At 37.0% G+C, this 23243-nt stretch overlaps 1 protein-coding gene across 4 annotated transcripts in view; it reads left to right on the forward strand.

Annotated features, from left to right (window-relative positions):
• mdm2 (MDM2 proto-oncogene) overlaps positions 1–23243 on the forward strand; it is a 44321-nt gene that overhangs the window by 15634 nt on the left and 5444 nt on the right. For 3 of the 4 annotated variants that reach the window (XM_028807311.2, XM_028807335.2, XM_028807344.2), the window contains exon 10: positions 12438–12509. In XM_028807311.2, the coding sequence (XP_028663144.1) occupies positions 12438–12509 (72 nt within the window). Of the gene's footprint in view, positions 1–12437; positions 12510–17006; positions 18208–23243 lie in introns of those variants that run through there. The other variant, XM_051933484.1, reaches the window with a different exon arrangement.

Below are 23243 nucleotides of genomic sequence, written 5' to 3' on the forward strand. Positions count from 1 at the left end.
GCTTGATTTTGTTTTCACTTCTGTTTACAGCGATCGGTTCGTAGCGTGCATTGTTTCAATGTTACTTTTTCTTGGTGGTTTATTAAATTACGGATTTTTTCAAATGTTTATTTTTTCCCCTGTGCTTTAAAACTCATTTAAAAAAAAAAAAGTTTTTAGCCAGCGGTTGGTAGCGCTATAGCACGAACTATTGCAGTGTTAACCTTGCACAACAGAGAAAACTTTCTCAGTGTTCAATGTTTTTACATTTAGTTTACTATTACGCTGTGCATTTTATGGAGTAATCTATACTAATTAATAAAAGGCAAAGCCCTCACTGACTCACTGACTGACTGACTGACTCATCACTAATTCTGCAACTTCCCGTGTAGGTGGAAGGCTGAAATTTGGCAGGCTGATTCCTTACAGCTTACTTACAAAAGTTAGGCAGGTTTCATTTCGAAATTCAACGCGTAATGGTCATAACTGGAACCTCTTTTTTCACAATATACTGTAATGGACGGCAGCTCGATGGCCATGGGAGGAGGAGTTGAGTGTCACGTCATCACGCCTCCCACGTAATCACGTGAAAAGACTGTGAACGCAGTAGGGAGAAATGACGGAGGAGCCGCAAACAGCGAAGAACAAAAAATTCATTAAACAATTGAGAAGGGAGCGAAACAATAAGAAGTGACCGAGTGAACCATACAAGCATGTTCATAAGGGAAACAAAGCACGGTGTAAAACGTAAGTTTAAATTAAGTTTATAGAAACGCTCCCGCTGCGGATTGCAATAACATATTCGCAAGATAAAAGTTTAATGAGAAGACACGAGGTATAAACGAACCACACGCCGTAGCGCAACGTTAGGGGCTTCACCTCTGACGATAGAGATTCGATTCCCGAGAGGGGATGCAGTGAGTGTGTACGCCTGATGAGCCCAGAATTAGTGAGAAACACATGTCGCATACTCTTTGCATTATTTGAAAGTAAACTATTAAAACCATTCTATGATCTGCTTCTGGGAACAGAAAGAGGGCACGTGGCGGACGTAAGGCGACTTGCTGACAAACCACAAGCGTGACCTGGCAGGTAACCACCCATACAATCAGATTGTGATTCAGAAAACGAATGCCATGAATGTAATTACCACGATCTACATACTGTCAAATAAACGAAACACACGCCGTAGCGCGACAGCTGTGAAAAGGGAGCTTCACAGCTGGTGGTTCTTAAAGCACTGACTCCAGCACTGACTCCAGCTGCAGTCCACTCTTTGTGAATCTCCTCCACATTTTTGAATGGGTTTTGTTTCACAATCCTCTCCAGGGTGCGGTTATCCCTATTGCTTGTACACTTTTTTCTACCACATCTTGTCCTTCCCTTCGCCTCTCTATTAATGTGCTTGGACACAGAGCTCTGTGAACAGCCAGCCTCTTTAGCAATGACCTTTTGTGTCTTGCCCTCCTTGTGCAAGGTGTCAATGGTCGTCTTTTGGACAACTGTCAAGTCAGCAGTCTTCCCCATGATTGTGTAGCCTACAGAACTAGACTGAGAGACTATTTAAAGGCTTTTGCAGGTGTTTTGAGTTAATTAGCTGATTAGACTGTGGCACCAGGTGTCTTCAATATTGAACCTTTTCATAATATTCTAATTTTCTGAGATACTGAATTTGGGACTTTCATTAGTTATCAGTTATAATAATCAACATTAAAAGAAATAAACATTTGAAATACATCAGGCTGTGTTTAATGAATGAATCTAATATACAACTTTCACTTTTTGAATGGAATTACTGAAATAAATCAACTTTGTCATGATATTCTAATTTTATGACCAGCACCTGTATGTGTGTGTGCGTATATATATATATATATATATATATATATATATATATATATATATATATATATATATATATATATATATATATATATATATAAAATAAATAAAAATAATATGAAAGAGAGAGTGTTCTCATTACATAGTAGAAATGCAGCAATGCCAATACTGGTATCATGGTTTGGTCCAATATAGTTCTCATATACTCCTAAAACTGATACTATTAATATGCACATGTGATTGTGTGGATGTTAAGTAGCAAAAGAAAATGAGAACACAGAATGTCTGTGGTGTGGAAGTTCTTTGCTAAAAACCATAGCCTAACATACTGTAAACTGTGCTCTGCTAAAATATCAAGAGGAGATATGGAAATAAATTCATGTGACACTTCTTTTTGCTGCTCCTGTTAGGGGTTGCCACAGCGGATCATCTTGTTCCATATCGTCCTGTCCCCTGTATCTTGCTCTGTTACACCCACCACCTGCATGTCCTCTCTCACCACATCCATAAACCTTCTTAGGCCTTCCACTTTTCCTCTTGCCTGCCGCTCTATCCTAAACATCCTTCTCCCAATATACCCAGCATCTGTCCTCTGCACCTTTCCAAACCAAAGCAATCATGCCTCTCTGACTTTGTATCCCAACTGTCCAACTTGAGCCTCTAATGTACTCATTTCTAATCCGGTCCATCCTTGTCACACCCAATGCAAATCTTAACATCTTTAACTCTGCCACCTCCATCTCTGTCTCCTGCGTTCTGGTTAGTTCCACCATCTCCAAGCCATATAACATAGCTGGTCTCACTACTGTCCTGTAGACCTTCCCTTTCAATCTTGCTGATCTGTCACTAATTACTCCCGACACTCTTGCTCCACCCATTCCACCCTGCCTACACTCTCATTTTCACCTCTCTACCATTATCCCCGTTACTCTGAATTGTTGATCCCAAGTATTTAGACTCGTCCACCTTCACCAACTCTACTCCCTGCATCCTCACCATTCCTTTGCCTTCCCTCTCATTCACATATTCTGTCTTGTTCCTACTGACCTTCATTCCTCTCCTCTCCAGAGCATATCTCCGCCTCTCCAGGGTCTCCTCAGCCTGCTCCCTACTATCGCTACAGATCACAATGTCATCAGCAAACATCATAGTCCACGGGGAATCCTGTCTAATCTTGTCTGTCAACCTGTCCATCACCATTGCAAATAAGAAAGGGCTCCGGGCTGATCCCTGATGTAATCCCACCTCTATGTTGAATGCATCCGTCACTCCTACCGCAGATCTCACCAATGTCACACTTCCCTCGTACATATCCGGTACATCTCTTAACCTAATTAAACATGTCAAAAGTAAACATAAGAATGAGCTTGGTGAAATTGCCCATGTAATAGGCTAGGTGATGCACTTCATTCAAAAGCAGCACGTGTGGACGTGCCACTGTTTACTTTTTCTAGGTCACATACTCAACAGGGAAACAAAGCAGTAAATGCAATGATGACTTGCTTAAAATTCTAAAAAAAAAATTAGCTTAATTAAAATAGTAATAAATTTTATTAATCTGAAAACGTTTCATTACCTTCTAAGATTTTTGTAATTGAAGAGTTTGGTTTGAGACATGATAAATGTTTGGTTATCATTTTGTTTTAATCAATGAAACGAATCACTCAAGGGTCACTTAATATGTACATACTGATTTTGGCTGATCATATTTCAAGTAAATAAAGTGCGTTTCTTTGCTAAACACTGTATCCAATGCATCCGTTTTCTGAATAAATGTGATGGAATAGAATACATGCTGTGCTTCATCATTGCTTCATAATACAGTATGAAGCATTATTGGTGTAGAGTCTTTCTATTTAAACAAGCTCTGAACATAAAACTTGCATGTTGTTTTTATTGGTGTGTGTGTGTGTCTGCATATTGACAACTCTGCATTCAAATTTATTATTTTACTGGAGCGATGCTATTTTTGGTGTTGTCTAAGAAAGATCATATTTCTATCCTAAATCATAATTTTAATGTTTCATATACTCACTATTAAACATTTTGTTCAGTGGGATATACTGCATCTCATTCTCACATACAGTGGAACCTCGGTTCACGACCATAATTCGTTCAAAACCTCTGGTCGTAAACCGGATTGGTCGTGAACCGAAGCAGTTTCCCCCATAGGATTGTATGTAAATACAATTAATCCGTTCCAGACCGTAAGCACAAATATAGTTAATTACACCATAGAATGCACAGTGAAATAGTAAACTAATGTAAAAACATTGAATAACACTGACACAAACACCCAGGCTCCCTGCTCAGCTGCAGTGCAGACTCGCTCTCAGCTGCACACTCTCTATCTCTGTAACATTGCAGCAGTTCGCGCTATAGCCTTACAACCTGATCGTTGTATAAACACTTTTTTTTTTTTTTATGAGTTTTAAGCACAGGGGGAAAAAAGGAACATTTGAACAAATCCGAACTTAATTTAAAACCCAACCACAAGCAACCAAGAAAATAACATTGTAAGAGTTCACGCTATAGCCTTTATGACCCGATCGCTGTATAAACACTAAGCACAGGGGGGAAAAAAGGAACATTTGAACAAATCCGAACTTTATTTAAAAACCAACCACAAGCAACCAAGAAAATAATATTGCAGGAGTTCGTGCCTGATCGCTGTATAAAATTTGTAAAAAATCTGTAATACAAAAACTAACCATAAACCATCAAGAAACTAACCTTGCATGAGTCGAGTTCTGACATGAAGTGAGGAGGGACTGGGGGGAGAGGCGGTTACAATTTTGAGGGAGAGTCTGGCTCCGCGATGGAGGGATGTTTTCCTTCAGGTGTTTTCCCTCTTGTGATTTCTTGGGTTTTTGGCATTTTTATCTGTTTAGCTGGTGAATCAGACTTCGTGAAATAGCGGTCTAATGTGACTTGCCTTTTCCTATACATTAAAAATTTTTCGGAAATGCGAGACGACATTGTCGTTCATCATGTTTATCACTCTGTTCGTAACGCTTTGTCAGGGTGGTTCTTTTCGAAAAAAATCCTGGTACTTGTTCCATTTTTCCATGATGGCTTTTATCTCATCACTTTTTATAACCGCCCTTTCCTCTTCTTCCCCGGAGGTCTGCTCCTCGGTGAGCAACCTAAGCTGCTCCTGCTGGAGTTCAGCGAGTTCCTCCGTCGTCAGCTCCTCCTTGTGATCCAGGACCAGCTCCTCGATGTCCTCATTGTCCAATTCAAGACCCATGCTCTTGCCCATGGACACAATCTCATCCACAACAGGAGGATCAAAGCTTTATAAAACCTGTTCAGGAACGCATTCAGGACAAAGTTTCTTCCAGGCCGAGATCAAGGTGCGGTGTGTGACGTCTTCCCAGGCTTTATCAATGAGGCCGATGCAATGAACGATATTAAAATGGTTCTTCCAGAACTCTTTCAGGGTTAAAGACGTCTCCTCGGTCACATTGAAACACCTGGTGAATAGTCCTTTGGTGTACAGTTTCTTAAAATTTGAAATAACCTGCTGGTCCATGGGCTGCAGAAGAGGAGTCGTGTTGGGGGGGAGGAACACGACCTTAATAAAGTCGTACTCCTCGACCATATCGTCAACCAAATTTGGAGGGTGTGCCGGTGCATTGTCCATCAGAAGAATGCATTTTTTAGGCAGGTTATTCTCTTCAAGATATCGCTTCACGGCGGGAGCGAAAGCCTCGTGCAGCCATTCCAAAAACAAAGTCCTTGTGACCCACCCCTTCGTGTTTGCCCTCCACATTACAGGCAGTCTGGCTTTGTTTACATTGTGCTGTTTGAAAGCACGAGGGTTCTCAAATTGGTAAACAAGTAGCGGCTTGATTTTTACGTCGCCACTAGCGTTAGCACACAGCAAAACGGTTAACCTGTCCTTCATTGGTTTATGGCCGGACATAGCCTTCTCTTCCTAGGTAATGTAGGTCCTCTTCGGCATCCTCTTCCAGAACAATCCGGTCTCGTCGCAGTTGAAGATTTGTTGCGAGATGTAGCCTTCGTCCTCCACTAATTTAATTTTGTGAAATTTTTCACGAATTCTTTCGCAGCTTCAGCGTCTGAACTAGCAGCCTCTCCATGACTTACCACACTATGAATGCCACTTCTCTTGCGAAACTTTTCAAACCATCCTCTACTGGCTTTAAATTCCTCACTTTCGCCACTCGTAGAAGGATAGTTTTGCAGCAAATCACCATGAATCTTCCTGGCTTTCTCGCATAACATCGCCTCGCTTACGCTATCCCCTGCAAGTTGCTTCTCGTTCAGCCACACTAGCAACAGTTTTTCCACCTCTTCCAGCACTTGAGGCCTCTGCTTGGTTAACATTGTAACTCCTTTTGCAACATCAGCATCTTTTAATGGATTCTTTCTGCTTTAGAATAGTCGAAATCGTAGATTTTGACTTCTTGTACTCGGCGGCAAGATCAGTAACACGAACGCCACGCTCATACTTTTCAATAATTTCTTTTTTACTTCAATTTCAATTTTCTGCAAAACTTTCTTCTGACCACTCTTCACTTGCTTAGAAGCCATGGTTAACTGCAAAAGCACATGAAATACTGTAGCGCACAAAGAGTTCACAGGTAAAGCACGCATGTCTGACAGAGAACAATGAACAGGGAGAGGCTGAACACGTGCTTAAATACAGTAATTGGCGCCTACGAACTGGAAGGGAAATGAAATAGAGCAGAAAGAGTTCACAGCGAAAGCACGCATGCAGGCACGTGCAAGCATGCACGTCTGACCGAGAACAATGCAACACATGCGGAAATCATCGGCGCGCACAAACCGAAAGGGAAACTGGCTTGTTCATATACCGAGTGTGGTCGTGAACCGAGGCAAAAGTTTGGCGAACTTTTTGGTCGTAAACCGAGTTGTACGTGTACCGAGGCGTTCGTGAACCGAGGTTCCACTGTATAGATATACTGTATATAAAGTACAGATCAAAAGTTTTAAAACACAAGGCAAAGATCAATAAACAATGGCAAATAAAAACATAAGTCAAAGATTCATCAAGTGTACATAATTGTATTTATATTTTTGATTAGTCAAAGTAGCCACCTTTTTGTTGATATGACATTCAATCTATGCAAGTCACAGACTTGCAAATGAACCCCAAACTGTCATACTTCCTCCTCCATATTTGACAGTTGGTGTCACATACTGAGGAGCCATCCTTTCACAATATTGATGGGGTACAAACACCCTGCGTGGTTAACCAAAGATTTCAAATTTTGATTCATCAGTCCATAAGACCACCTTCCAGCCGGTAGTGATCCAGAGCCGGTATTTCAAAGTACTGTTCTGTCCTTTAAGGAATGGCTTTCTTACTGCCACTCACCCTGTCAGATCTGCAGCACAAAGCCTGCTCTTCACAGTAGAAACCGAGGCTTCCTTTTTTCGACCATTGTTAAGCTGTCCTTGAAGCTGTTGTACTGTGAGGCACCTATTACACAAGCTGATGACCCTTGGAAACTTGTTTTCTGACTGGGTTGTGACTTTGGGTCTGCTAGATCTCTTTATATCAGAGTTTCTTCCAGTTTCCAATTGCCTTTGGATTGTGTAGGACCCCATGCTCACTGACACTTTGATTTGTTTTTGTAATTTTCTAAGTGAAAGGCCTACTGTTCTAAGGGTAATAATGCCCTGTCTCATATCATTTGTTTGTTGCAGTTTTTTGCCATTATCACTAGAATTTACAACTTTCTATAGTGTAATGTTGTCCAAGTAATACTTCTGAGGGTGTAGTAACACAATACAGAGCTCCAACTCTGCTTTAAGACAGGGTTTTTAATAATCAACAGAAGTTGTGACACCTGTGCATATTGTTGTTTTCAACTTGCAAGGCTTAATTTACTTTAATTGCTGCAGAACATCTGTAGGTTGGAACCTATTAGTTGTTCCCAGAAGAAGGCTCATTTGTAATATTCTGAAATTTACTTTATTCAATTGTTTCTAACCTAAACTTTAAATTTAACCCTTTGGCAGTTTACTGCTTACCTTTTCACCATTTTAGGTCTTTCATTACCTTTCAGCTTGATTTAAATTTCAAGGAAAACTGAGGTGTTCTAAAACTTTTGACCAGTATTGTGTATATATGTGTGTACGAATATCGTCCTTGAGGACTTCAAGGTTTGGAGGTCGGTGTGTGTATACCTTTGACTTGAGACAGCCCAGTTCTTTAGCATTTCAATGTAACCTTCTGAAGTGATGGCGACTGTTGCCAAACCCCAACCCCCCCAAAGTAAGGGCCTACCAAGGTTATTGTAGGTTTGCCTCTTTATATTTATTTCTATATTTTTTTCTGACCTTTTGTTTTAGTTCTCCTTTGTGTATTTTTAGTTTGTTTTTATTTCACAAAGACATTTCTATTTTCTCTTTATATATATATATATATATATATATATATATATATAGATATAGATATAGATATAGATATATATATATATATATATATATATATATATAGATATATATATATATATATACTATATATATATAGATATATATATATATATATATAGATATATATAGATATATATATATATATATATATAGATATATATAGATATAGATATAGATATATATAGATATATATATATAGATATAGATATATATATATATATATATATATATATATATATATATATATATATATATAGATATATATATAGATATAGTTTTAGTAATTATGGCATGGAGCGACTACGGAGTTTTGTTTCACAATCAGACAGAACTGTACACTGAACAGATTTGGATATGAGTTTAATGTTAGTGGAAGCTTACTACACTGCATGCTTTACTATCTGGTTTTGTTTTTGTCTGATAAAAACAAGCATAATCAAAACTAGACTCTGAGTATGAACAATTTTATACAATTTTATAATTTAAAAAAAATTCTCATGAAAATCACAGGGGCTTAGGAAGAACAGGGCTCTTAGACTTGAATGAGTGTGCAGACCCCACCTAGCTGTATTGAAGGAAACAAGGAACAACAAGCATGTAGTGTCAAGGTTAGGGGCAGTGAGTCTTGAATAGACCATCATAAAGGACAGTAAACCCATAATGAGCAGAGCAAGAGCAGGTAATAGGAGTATGGACAGGCATAAAACAACAGAGACAGCATCTGAGATTAAGAACAACATATACATTATCTAAACATGTTTATCCAGAGTAGGATTACAGGAAATCTGGAGCCTACTGCAGCAGGTTTGGATGCAAGGCAGAAAAAATCTCTGGTATGCAGTATGTATGATAAGGCTGATGTTAACAAAAATATGATATTTCAACAATCTATTTTGAGAGAGAGAGAAAAACATTGAACAAAGGGAGACAAATATTTTAAAATATAATTCTAGTCTCATGATCAATGCCGTTTTATTTTCAAAAACCGGGAGTGCTCTCCCCTCGACTTTCTTGTATACTCAGATATGGGGATGGATATTTGAGGAGTAAACCGCAAGACAATGATGGTTCCGTAACGTACATGATATAAAAATATAATCAACAACAAATCAAATTAATAATATATTGAGCAATTATTATAAAAGTAATGTTGAATAAATCGGACCTCTGCAGCTGTATTTATAAAAAAAAAAAAGTATATGTTCAGGTACAGTACCACTTCCGGGTGATGGATTTGGACCCAAAAATTAATACAGATCTATAATTGTGGTGTAACCAACCACATGCCGAATTTCATTTCATCTATCTAGTTGCGTTTTTTGAGTTATACGTGTTTACACAGACACACACATACACGCGGCGGGTCACACACAAATTCCAGAAAACAGTATTGTTAGACACTAGTTAGTCTATAATGTCAAGATTCATAAAAATATCGAGGGTCGAATTTTTTCATGATTACTATACTTTCTCTATACTTCGTATATGAGAAAGTAAAAAACGGTTTCTATTGTGCGAAGTGGCAGGTGAATTGCTGTCAACAAAAAGCAGGACACCTGAGAAATATACTGGAAATGTTACTCACTCGTCATTTTCTGTCCATATGGTAAACGTTTTGTTGACCAGCACATTCTGATTTCAGCCGTTTGAATTACATCTTGATATACAACAAGCACAAAGAAAGGTGGCACGCAAATCGCTTTCTATTTCTCACGCACTTATTTCTTTACACACCCGCACTCAGCTTGCTCTGTCACTGCAAATGCTGTGTGAACAGCTGCTGTTCACTGGATGAATATATGTGGGCGGCTCGTGGTGGATGACTTTCTGTTTTAGAGAAAACTTACAAGGGTTAAAGGACTAATGGCAAGAATATTCAAAAACGAAAACTAAAAATATTTTAGTAAATTATTTTATTTCAGTTAGTCTTTCCAGCTACTTTAATAGTTTCGTTTAGTTTTCGTTTTTAATTTCGGTTTTGTTAATTTTATTTCAGTTTACAAAAATATTTTTTTAATAATAGTTTGTTTTGATTTTAGTTTTCGTTAACTGTAATAACCTTGGGGCCTACCATGCCAAATTCTGCAGTGGCACACCAAAGTATAACACACTCGCTATGCAGGCGTCTTGGTTTCAGCCCAATAGCGAAAGTTTTGCTTATTTACGCGACCATTCAAATGGAGATGTGACTCATTGCTGCACATGATGATGGCACCTTGGTGAATGGTTTGCAGAATGTTTGTTCACAAATCTCTGGGCTCTGCCAGTCTTTCTCAGTGAGCTCCTGCACTACCATCATTTTGTATGGATGGAAATTAAGTTCCTCATACAAAATCCTCCTCAAAGACCATGCCTAAGGCAGAAGCTTGTTTGCATGCTGAGTTGTGTAGTGATGATGGATTTGTTGTTTTTAAAGAACACTTGATAGCGAAAGCATGGCACAGGACCAAGGCATGTTGCCGACTAAAATCTACAAGAGATCACCTATCAAAGGACCTCCCCCCAATCCTATCCCATCCCACTCAGTTGCCTCTACCTTGCACAATGACCTTAAGAAATGTGGTACTTCATTTTGGCTCACCCTGTATATGTATGTGTGTGTGTTTATAGATATAATGCAGTTTGGGTAAAAAAAAAAAAAAAAATTCTGTTACTTATAGATTTTCAGTACTAGGGTGTTGTACTGTGTTAGCCATTATGAATGTAGAAAAAAGCCAAGCAAAATGACACCTTTTATTGGCTAACTAAAAAGATTACAATATGCAAGCTTTCGAGGCAACTCGGGCCCCTTCTTCAGGCAAGATGTAATCCATTGTAATCATCAATCTTGTAATCAATCAAGATTACATCTTGCCTGAAGAAGGGGCCTGAGTTGCCTCGAAAGCTTGCATATTGTAATCTTTTTTAGTTAGCCAATAAAAGGTGTCATTTTGCTTGGCTTTTCTTTATAGATTTTCAGAAATTTGCATCCCAACTCCTTACCATGACTATTTATATGTAAATAATTTTGAAGAATTTATTATGAATTACTTCTCCAGGCTGCCTAATTTTAAAAAAAAAAAAACAAAAAAAAAAACTCTAACTGCCAATTTCTTAAAATATTTATGTAGCATTTTGGAACAATCTCTACACTTTAATGTCTTACGTATCAAACACTTTGTCTATTAATTGGACATAAAACTGGTATGCATATCAATCAGAAAAAACATCAGTACAATCAAGAGGCCCAATACATGGTGGTGTTGGAGCTACAGGAATTTTGTGGCCAGAGTCAGTTGGACAGGATTATGCAACACCCCCTACTAAAAGTCCCTGGAAGGACCAGCCTCAGTAGTAGTTAGGGAGTGTATATTTAATGAGATCGTAGATGAACATGTAGTGGCATCATTGAGCTATGTTCCAGTAGCTGGTGCCATACAGCTGGAGACATACCTGGGAGAGACTTGTCTGAACAAGAAACTGTAACCACTTAAGTACTGGTCAGTTAACAAAGTGCAGTTCCCTACTTTATCTTGGGTGTCAAGAAAATACCTTTAACCCCCATGCAGTACAGATTAGTGCATTGATACATATTGTTAATGAAACCAGAAACAAGTTTACAGCGGAGCATGCAGAGATGCTTCTATTTATCAAAAGGAATCTGCCACTTTCCTTCCCAAAAGTGACCTAGACCTTTCCAGTGGCATGTGTTCCCCAATGACTTTTGAACTGTATGCCTTTACACCAGAGAGCTAGTTATCCTAAAAAATGGAATGCCAGTAAGGGAAATGCATTTATGTTTAGCCAAATCCTTGTGAAATCTGTGTTGTATTATTACATCCCATGTTGAAAACTTGAAACAATGTTGGTTTGGTTTACATACATTAATTACATGTGATTTTTGTCCACGAAATTTGAGCTATTTTAAAAATGACTGAGGAATTTTTTAAATTTAAATTTTTATTATTCCACATTATCAGTATTATATTTGATGTTTAACAGTGAAGTTGACAGATGATGGACGTTTATTATCTTCCTGCCTTCATTTTCACTACAGTGGTATCAGCAAATACAAAAAGCAAGTAATCGGTAGTTACACTCGGCACCAGAAAACTGGTATTGGTGCATTCCTACTTCTTACCATAATCTGTTTCAGGTTGTGCATTTTTGAACTGTGTTTAAATTGTGTGTCAATGTCTATACAGGTTTATGAAGTTACAATTTATGAAGCTGAAGATGATGATTCTTTTGATGAAGATACAGAAATATCTGAAGCAGTAAGTTTATACATTTTAAAAGCTGTTTTATTCTATTTATTTTTTGTTGCTTTTTTATCCATATATCCATCCATCTGTCTAAAAAGGTGCATTGTGGTTGGATAAGGGTTTACTATTACAATCAGTTTCTGACAGACAGTACCAGTCAAACGTTTGGACACATCAGATGGAACATCGTTTTTTTGTTAATTGTGAAGACATTTTGATCTAAAGGCTTAGGCTTAAAAACTTAAAATTTGTTTCTAAGGTAAATGTAAATAGTGAAATGTCCCAATATGTGTTGGCATTTCTTTTAAAAAATTTTTTTTCTTTTTTTAATCTCACCCATCTCTTACTCAGCAAATTTAGTTTTCATTTTGAACTTTCATGAAATTTAGAGTTAGAAAATGCTGAACGACTATCATTAAATCATTCTTATTGCTTTGTGTGGAGTTTTTTTTTTCCTTGTCAATGTGTTTGGAGTTAGTTGTGTTGTGACAAGGTAGTGTGGGTATGAATAGTGCTATTTAGTAGAAGGCTATTTATTCTGACTGTAGCGGTACATAATATAGGAAGAACAGGTCAGTTTAGCAGGGAGAAAATGACAGTCTGTCATTACTTTAAGAAATGCAGGTCAGCCATTATGGAGTGTTTCAAGATCATTGAAAGCTTCTTTAAGTATAGTTAACAAATACATGATGTTCTATGATAACGAACGCTGTAATGAAATATGCTAAAGTAAAAGTAGGACTATCAACTTACCTTGGCTACAGCAAATAATTTTAGTAAAGTCACCAGCCTAAGAAATAACCTATTTATTTTATGCCGGATTACAGCCCAGATAAGTGCTTAATGGGGGCACATGGATTATGTCTGAATCTACAGTTCCCAATTTATGGCATGGGAAGAGAGGTGTAATGGTTTCACGGTACTTTGCTGGTGACATTCTGTTATTCAATTAGGATTGAAAGCACACTTGACACTAGAATTACCAGAGCCTACAAAAAAACTCGTAGATCCATCCCACCTTAAATCGCTTTGCTCCTCTTCATCAGTGTCTCTTGTCCTGTAAATGTGTCCACAAGCAGCCTCCTATCACATCCCCTACCACTGCAGTTTTCTCAGCTCAATTCTGTTTGCCTGTGTGTCAGTTGCTTGGAGTTGTATAGAGTGAGAATTCAAGCAAAATGACACCTTTTATAAATACTATATCGTTATTTGGAACACATGCATTTCATGTGTGTTCCGTGTCTACAACAATCTATATAAACACATCATTAAAACAGAAGCTTTTTTCATGTTTTAGTAATAATTGACAAAATGTAGACATGAAGTGTATAATGTGTTAAGCCTGAATTCCAAATATCAAATAAACACTTTCACAAAAGGTACAAATATAACCGAACAAGTGCACTTCTATTCAAGAATATAACTGCAGAAAAAGAACTCTTGTTAGGGTGTGACATTGACCCGCATTTGCTATGAATTGCTATTCTTTAATAGAAGCGCACCTGTTTTATTTGTACCTTTTTGTGAAAGTGTTTGATATTTGGAATTTGGGCTTCACACATTATATACTTCATGTCTATGTTTTGTCAATTATTACTAAAACATGAAAAACGTTTGTTTTAACAATGTGTTTACTGTACATAGATTGTTGTAGAACACACATGAAATGCGTGTGTTCTAAATAACGATATAGTATTTATAAAAGGTGTCATTTTGCTTGACTTCTCACTCTATACAACTCCAAGCAACTGACAGCGCAGGCAAACAGACTTGAGCTGAGAAAACTGTGGCAGCAATGGGGGATGTGATAGCATGCTGCTTGCTGCTTATCGAACACATTTACAGGACAAAAGCCGCTGATGGAGAGGTGCGAAGCGATTTAAGGTGGATCAACGAGTTTTTTCCTAGGCTCTGGTAATTCTAGTGTTAATCAAAATGGCTATAACAGCATTTTTCAGTGATGGCACTATCCTGTCTTGTTTGCACTTAGTTAAGGCGTCCATTTGTTTTTTGAGCAGGACAGCTGCCCACAACAGGGGCTCATGGCTTTGCAAGACTTATTTGTCCAAAAATGAGTGATGGAATTGTACCACAGATGACCTGGCCTATATAGTCACCAATAATAAACCCAAAACATATGGTCTGGGATGAGTGAAGAAAAAACAGCCATGTGTGCTTGCAAACTATTGAAAAAGCATTTCAGGTAGCTACCTAATGAATCTAGATGTGAGATTGCCAAGAGTGTGAAAAGCTGTCATTAATTGGTGACTACTAAGAAGAATTTCAAATAGGAGTTTTAATTTAACGCAATTTTGATCACTGCATAATTCCATATATGTTTATAGATTTGATGTCTTTGTGTAGGTGTGTTCAAGCTGTTTGACGTGGTACTAGCGCATTCAGATTTAATGCTTTTTGGCTGAGATTAGTTGTCTAATTCTGTTTTTTTGATCAGGTGCAGTTTGATAACTAGTACATTGATGTCATTCGTTCATTCATTCTTTTGGGGCAACAGTTTGAAAACAACCTCTCATTGTAGATCAATGGTTCTCAAACCTTTGAAGAATAAAGGTCCCCCCGTATACCACAATATGGGAGGGCACCCTACAATTTTGCTGCAGTTTTAACAAAGCTGCTTGTTTTTGAACTTATTTATTAACCAAAGAATATTTTCTGCTAGTGGTACTACAGTGCCTGGTTTTTTAAATTTTAATACAAAATAGCCCATATCAAAAACATCCTTAATTTTTTTATTAACTGTTATTTTTACTAGAGCCTGAATTTCTTGAAGTACTCTTTTTTGAAAATGATTTTGTTACTTACCCCCATGTGTTTTGTAGATAGTACTTTATCCTCTGGGTTCAGAACTAGAGAGCTTCCATCATGCAACTGGCACAATGAACATAAATGAAATGCAAATGTGTTTTCTCTTTGTGTACATCAGTGAAGTTGTCAGAAGAGACCAAAGCATTGTGTAAGACTGTGGCAACAGTCCGATAAGCCACAGACCAGGCGACCAGCCCTGACAGCTTGTGCAGCTTTAAAAAAGTTGTGCAGTGATGGCAGCGGCAATGTTTGAAGTTGACCTGCTATGTCCTTCATGAGACTGTCATATCTTTGCTAAAGTGTTAAAAGAGAAAAATTAGTCTATGGCCATCTGTGGTAGTTTTTACTTTTGGGGGGTCATCACATGCAGCAATATAACTATGGGGGGCGCAGATAAATGTGAGCAATGACCTGAAGGTTCTGTGCCTTTGTAAGGAGCCGTCCGATTTTTATCTGGACATGATGTTGAACACTGGAGACATATTTTCATTCTAGGTGTAAATGTTGTCCAACTAAACTATATTAAAGAATACAGGTCTATGTGAAATGTAGTTTTAAGGGGATCTTTAAGAAAATATGGTCATTGCATACTGTATATAATGTTTTGAATATTAATGAAGCAGGCCACTTTAAAGAGAAATTTGACACTCCTTATGTAGCTTCATTTTTAGTGACTCAGATATTTTGCTGCAATTTTATAGTTATTTTCAGTCATTATGCAGACCTACTAAACTACAATAGGACCTCTTAGTGGGCCATGGCATCCTGGTTGAGAACCACTGCTGTAGAACTCAAACTAATCACTTTCTCTAAAGAGCATCCTCCTGCTGTTGTAACCATTTGATGTAAAAACTAAGGATGCATATTTTAATAATGTGTTTTGGATACTTTCACATTCCTGTTCAAAAGATTTTCAGAAATATTTCCCCGGGGGGGTGGGGCTTTGGCAGTACTACCTTTTTTTGTAATCTTGTAATTATAAGAAGCATTTTGTGGGTCTTTAAGTCTATATCCTTTGGACTTTATACTCTCCTTGCTTTTTTCAGTAGCTATTCTCATATGCCAATAGCAAGGTGGCAAAATAATTGCAATGAATTGGTACTTGTACATGCACATTTCTAAGTTAAAAATAAGCACATTCTAGCAGTGATATTTATGTCAAAATCCAACCATAGTCTTACATCTACTTTGCTTTATGGTAAAGGAATCAGAAAGCAAAACCTAATTATAGTTGTATATCACATGAAAAATAGGTGGGTTAGGTCTCTCTTATGTTTGAATTTAAATTGCAGATTTGATGAACAGTTTTACAAATCTTAACAGGGTGCTAGAAGAGACCTTCGCCTGTACTTGCTTATGAAGGTTATTGAATTAGCTTGTTGTTGAATAAAAATGCAGTTTCAGACACAGTGCTGTTGTAGCTTCTTTGTCTTCTGTGTGAAATAAAGAATTTGCCTCTAGAGACCATACATAAGTTGCCCTAAACCTATGTGAAGGTCACCTTTTGAAGTATTCATCAGTGCCTACCAATCACCTTACTTCTAGGATGTCTAATAGCAGGTGATTTTTGTTTTGTTTTTTACGTAAATAAAATATGCATTTACAAATGGACGTTTTGAATATTCCATTTTTCATGTTTCTTTAACTGGTACAGCTAACAACGTACAACAAAACAACTCCTAGAAGTTTTCTCTCATAAGAGCACCATTGATGAGCTAAGATTGACACTTCAGGTAGACCAGCAAATGTCCAACAGTGAAACAAATAGTCAGGTAGAGTGACAGAGACTACCATTCTTCAAATCGTGGTGGACACTCCAGTGTCAAGTTCGAGCCAGGTAGGCAAGCTACCTTTGGCCATGGGAAGTTGGCATTTCTTTTTTTAAACTTCATGCACAAAGAGAATATTGTGATTCTGAGCCATGACCGAAAGGACTAAGCAAGTAGTAACATAGAAGATGTGGTTCTGAAGCTCTCCTAATGTGCTGAAATGAAATGGAAAAAATGTAAAGAAATCTTTCTTAGTTAAAACATATCGGCCAATCACAAGTCTTCTGCAGATAAATATCAATAGCAACAAAAGACTCTTTTTTTTAAAGACTGAAGGAGATACAACAGTCACCTTGAAGCAGCAAGGGGAGTCTGAGATGAAGAGAAGTTCAAGGTAACAGAGTATTGGTCAATAACACTGTCTTTAAAATCTGCGGCATGGAAAAAAGGATTACTTTCATCCCATTGCTGAAGAAGGATGGACAGCTAACAAAACAGGAGTATCATTCTTTTATACCAAGGTATGTTGTTCAGTAGCACGTAATGTAAGAGGTTGACAAAGCTTATTAGTGTTTTATGGAAAAAATTGCTACTACTGAGATGGAAGAGAGAGCCCTGCTTTCTGATCCACACTTTGTAAAAGCCTGTGTCGGAGGGATTTGTTTCTCGAGAGATCCTCTTTGCAGCTGTTCATTTTGTGCTGCTTTTATACCTGATGAAACTTTACAGATGTTTTGAGTGGCATATAAAGAAAACTAGCTATGTATTTGCTTTTGCTTTTCCAAATAATAAAACCTGAAAGCTAAGTAACCAGTTTAATAGCTGGACGGCTAATAAATTTTCTGAGAGATTTAATTCTACTAAAGAGGCACAGACTTTTATGATACTATACACTGTGACTTGGGGGAGGCATTATTGGAATATCCTGCATATATTTAAATTCTATTTCATTTATCTGCCCTTTTAACCACTTCTGTTATGTACTCTTTTTTAATGTTTTTATCCAAATAGAATGTAGGAATATAGCATGTAGGCTGTCTTAGTAACTAAGGACAAACAAAAAACTGTTTTAGTCAGGATAAAGTTTCTTTCATTGTTCAATCTGAGGTTAGCTAGCAGTACAGTGTTAGCACCAGCATTGTATGTATTGCTATTGGGAAGAGGAATGGATTGACTGACCTTAATTATTTTCTTTGTTTTCATACACCAGCAATTATTGGGTATTTAAGTAAGACTTGCGTTTTATTTTTCTTTTTTCTTTTGATTAGGGTTCTTTGCTAGGTTAAACTTGCATCAAGGTATCTGAACCATCATTTTTTAAGAAACAGCAATATGTTAATTATATACGCAAGGATTATAAAATATGGCAGTTGTTTATGTATCAATTTAAAATTAGCTACCGGACAGATGAGGTAAACCTATAACAATGAATTGTCTGCTCTTAGTTTGTTTAACAGTTTTATGGTTTCATGAATTTAAACTTTTTCATTTAGTGTTTCTCTTTTGGAATTGTAGCTTGATATAGTAGTCGGCTAAACCTTGCTCTAAAGCACAGTTGTAGATAAGAGGGGACTACACCATTAAGGCTGCAACTCAAGGCTCTTATTTCTAAATTAGTTTAAAAGATTGTAATAACTAGTATACCTGACACAGCTGGTCATGTGCTTGTTACACAATAACAAACACTAGAAAGTAGGGATGCTCCAATCAGGTTTTTTTTTTTTTTTTTTTTTTTTAAGGCCAATGCACATGACCGATTTCATGCTACTTGATCGGCTGATTCAGATTTTTTTTTTCTTTATTCCATTAAAAATGTTTTACACTAAACTTCTGCTTAACCATATGCAAATAAATTGTAAATAAATTATAGAACACATGTTAACTTTATTTTTTATTAACAAATTGAAATATTGTGGGATTTTTGTTCAGTGACCATAAAGATTAAAATAAAATTGCCTTAAAATACATAAAATATATACCAAAATATTTATCCACAATACATATGGCATAAAAGAAAACAAAATGCTGCTTATAATTACAAGATGTCCTCGTTTGTTTTTTTCTGTAATGTGGAACAAATAAAATTCTGTCTACCTATGTGAAGCTAGGCTTAATTTAAAAAAAGTAGTTTTCACCATTTCTCTAACAAAAGGTCTATTCTCACACAATCACTTGATATTGGCAATTAAACACTGCATAAATGTTAATATAAATTTACTTATAGGTTTTAATCATTTTTAATTAATTGCACTACAGCTTTTTTGTTATTTAAAATATACATTTAATGTATAATAAAGGTGTTTTTTCCTTCAGTATATCAGCTAGCCATTTGTAATTATAAAATATTGATTACCATTTTAATTATGAAATACTTGTTTCTTGCCAAAATGTATACTGTGACACACACACAAACAAAAACATGGCACAAATCTTTTAAAAAGCCACAAATGTATCCAATATTTTTAAGCTGTTTATCAAGACAACAGAAGATTAACATGCTTAACAGGTTTATAAGTAAGATACACTTTCTGTCTATTGTTTACTAAGCATCAATTTCAAATTCATCTTTATCTTTTCTTTTTTCAATTAAAAATATAATCTGCTGCACTTAAAATTAGCTTGTTGTCCAAACTGAAATGGAGTCTGGCTTAATATAAAGGATAAAATGAAAAGACAAGAAGCGCTACTTTAATGAATTCAGACTGTTTGTCTAATTGCACTGGATGACTTCTCCAATTCCTTTTTTTTTCAGTTTATTACTGAGGCTAAGCTCTCTGGTAAAACAAGCCTCAATGTTCTGCTCTTTGTTTACACTGCAGGAAGATTGCTGCACTGAATTACCATAAAGCTTAGAAAAGCATGGGCTGAAAAGATTCTTTTATGATTGGCCAATTTACTGATCATCGATCAAGTCTTTTTTTTTTTTTTTTTTTTTTGTGAAAACTGACTGATTTAAATTGACTGCCGATCACTTGGAGCATCCCTACTAGAAAGAGTCTTTAGCTGCTGTTTCCTTGCCATTTACAGTTTACCAAGCTTTTAAGATTGATGTTCAATGTTGTGTGGATGTGTGTGTTGTTACTTGAGGTTTAGGAGAAGAACTTTTCTTGCAGTGGAATGCACTTAATGTTTTTGCTATGTGGTCCTGTGGTGTTGTCTTCCCCATCTTGCTTAGGGTGTTTGGCTGTTATGTTGTGTCTTCTGCATCTTTATAGAAACACTGTCTGGCGCACCAGTTTAGAAGCTGAGAGGCCATCTTGAAGTAATACTGTGCCTCCCTGGAGGGGTTCAGTCACTAGCACAGAGCTTAAGCTTGAAAAAGTGGATCTTAGAGCTTCTCGTTCCCATCATGGGTGTTCAGTTGTCTTTGAGAGTATCCAGTTCCAAGAGCTCAAAGGAGAGTAACATTGATGCCCAAAAAGAGTGCATGAGCTTACTTGTGTCAAAGTGAATGAAGGAATGTGTTAGCCCACTTCCAATTAGCATAGCTTGCATTAGACGCCATGTCACATTACACAACATTTCCATTGATTTTCATTCACAGACTTCATTTACATAATCTTGGAGAGTTGTTAAGTAGTTTGACATGCCTATTGACTCTGTCTAATCAGTCTGTGGTTTGCCCTGACAATATCAGGTTTGATTTTTGTCTTTTCATGTCGGAGGGGGATGTGTACTGTATGTGTGAACGCTGACAACCAATGACCACTCACCTAGAATTACAGTGCATATCGTGCAGCTACAAATAGTAAGGAACCAATGCTGTTTGGGACCTGACATGCAGAAGAGGGACCTTTCTGTCTGATGTATTATGTTTTATGCTGCACAATAAAATGGAAATAAAGATGGAGAAGGTGGGCAGACATCATGGCTGAACTTTCCACACTGTAAAACTGTACTGGAAAGTCATTACACAGTTATCTAATATGTACTTGGTGAAATACATTTGCAGTTTTCAAGTTTGACACTCCCCACTCACTAGAAGTCGTGTGATGTGACATTGGCTTAAGATGATTGTAATTGTAGGGAGGGGCATCTTTCGGACTAATTCTTTGCTGCATATAAATATATCTGATTAATTCTTGCCCAGAGTTTCATTTGATAACAAGTCCACCAGCTATTAACCGGAGAACTATAGAACAGTTTAGCTACTCTGGTTATTGGTTAATAGGATCATTCTTGTCACATGCAAAGAACAGTGAAATTCTTAAAATATGTCAATTCTCTTTTTTTGCAAAGAAGACTTTTCTTGCTGATGAAACCTAGCATAGTAGGGCAGCTCAGACTGTGTTATACATATAGTGCCCTGGTTGAAGTCCATTCAATAGTTGCTGATGTCTTGTATACATTTATTAACTAAAGAAAATTAATTGGAGGTTGAAGAGGTGTTTATTTAATGGAGCAAATAGGAAACATTTTCTTATATTTACAATACAAAGGTATATTTTATAATTTGTTTATTCAGTTTTGAATCTCCAGAAATCTAAAGAAAATCTTAGGGAAATTTTGCATGTTGTGATTTTTTTTTGTGTACTTAAAGGAAGTTAGACTCTCTTGTATATGAAAAAAGGAACCAGAAACATTCAAGTAATCTTCTTGATTAGTTTGAGTTTAATGAACAGTAACTCAAAAAATTTACAAGGACAAATGCCATTTTGCCTAAAAAAAAATGTCAGTGCCTGTTAAACATATAGTATCTGCAGGCAAAACTTTTTTTTTTTTTTTTTTTGCTATCAGACATACAAAACAAATAATGGTGTATTTGAATTTGAGTTATCTTGCTAGTATTAGAGGTAATTTGATGGTGCATAAAATTACTTCTTTAGTATCATATGTGTATATATATATATGTATGTATGTATGTATTTATACAGTTAGGTCCATAAATATTTGGGCAGAGACAACTTTTTTCTAATTTTGGTTCTGTACATTACCACAATGAATTTTAAATGAAACAACTCAGATGCAGTTGAAGTGCAGACTTTCAGCTTTAATTCAGTGGGGTGAACAAAACGATTGCATAAAAATGTGAGGCAACTAAATAATTTTTTAACACAATCCCTTTATTGCAGGGGCTCAAAAGTAATTGGATAATTGATTCAAAGGCTATTTCATGGGCAGGTGTGGGCAAGTCTGTCGTTATGTCATTATCAATTAAGCAGATAAAAGGCCTGGAGTTGATTTGAGATGTGGTGCTTGCATGTGGAAGATTTTGCTGAGAACAGACAACATGCGGTGAAAGGAGCTCTCCATGCAGGTGAAAGATCCATCCTTAAGCTGCGAAATCAGAAAAAAACCCATCTGAGAAATTGCTACAATATTATGTGTGGCAAAATCAACAGTTTGGTACATCCTGAGAAAGAAAGCAAGCACTGGTGAACTCAGCAACGCAAAAAGACCTGGACGTCCATGAAAGACAACAGTGGTGGATGATCGCAGAATCATTTCCATGGTGAAGAGAAACCCCTTCACAACAGCCAACCAAGTGAATAACTCTCTCCAGGGGATAGGCGTATCGATATCCAAGTTTACCATAAAGAGAAGACTGCATGAAAGTAAATACAGAGGGTGCACTGCAAGGTGCAAGCCACTCATAAGCCTCAAGAATAGAAAGGCTAGATTGGACTTTGCTAAAGAACATCTAAAAAAGCCAGCATAGTTCTGGAAAAACATTCTTTGGACAGATGAAACCAAGATCAACCTCTACCAGAATGATGGCAAGAAAAAAGTATGGAGAAGGCGTGGATCAGCTCATTATCCAAAGCATACCACATCATCTGTAAAACACGGTGGAGGCAGTGTGATGGCTTGGGCGTGCATGGCTGCCAGTGGCACTGGGACACTAGTGTTTATTGATGATGTGATACAGGACAGAAGCAGCCAAATGAATTCTGAGGTGTTCAGAGACATACTGTCTGCTCAAATCCAGCTAAATGCAGTCGAATTGAGGGTGGCGTTTCATGATACAGATGGACAATGACCCAAAACATACAGCCAAAGCAACCCAGGAGTTTATTAAAGCAAAGAAGTGGAAAATTCTTGAATGGCCAAGTCAGTCACCTGATCTTAACTCAATTGAGCATGTATTTCACTTGTTGAAGACTAAACTTCAGACAGAGAGGCCCACAAACAAACAGCAACTGAAAGCCGT

This window comes from Erpetoichthys calabaricus, chromosome 1 (genome assembly GCF_900747795.2).
Source record: "Erpetoichthys calabaricus chromosome 1, fErpCal1.3, whole genome shotgun sequence".
Taxonomy (NCBI): Eukaryota; Metazoa; Chordata; class Cladistia; order Polypteriformes; family Polypteridae; genus Erpetoichthys; species Erpetoichthys calabaricus.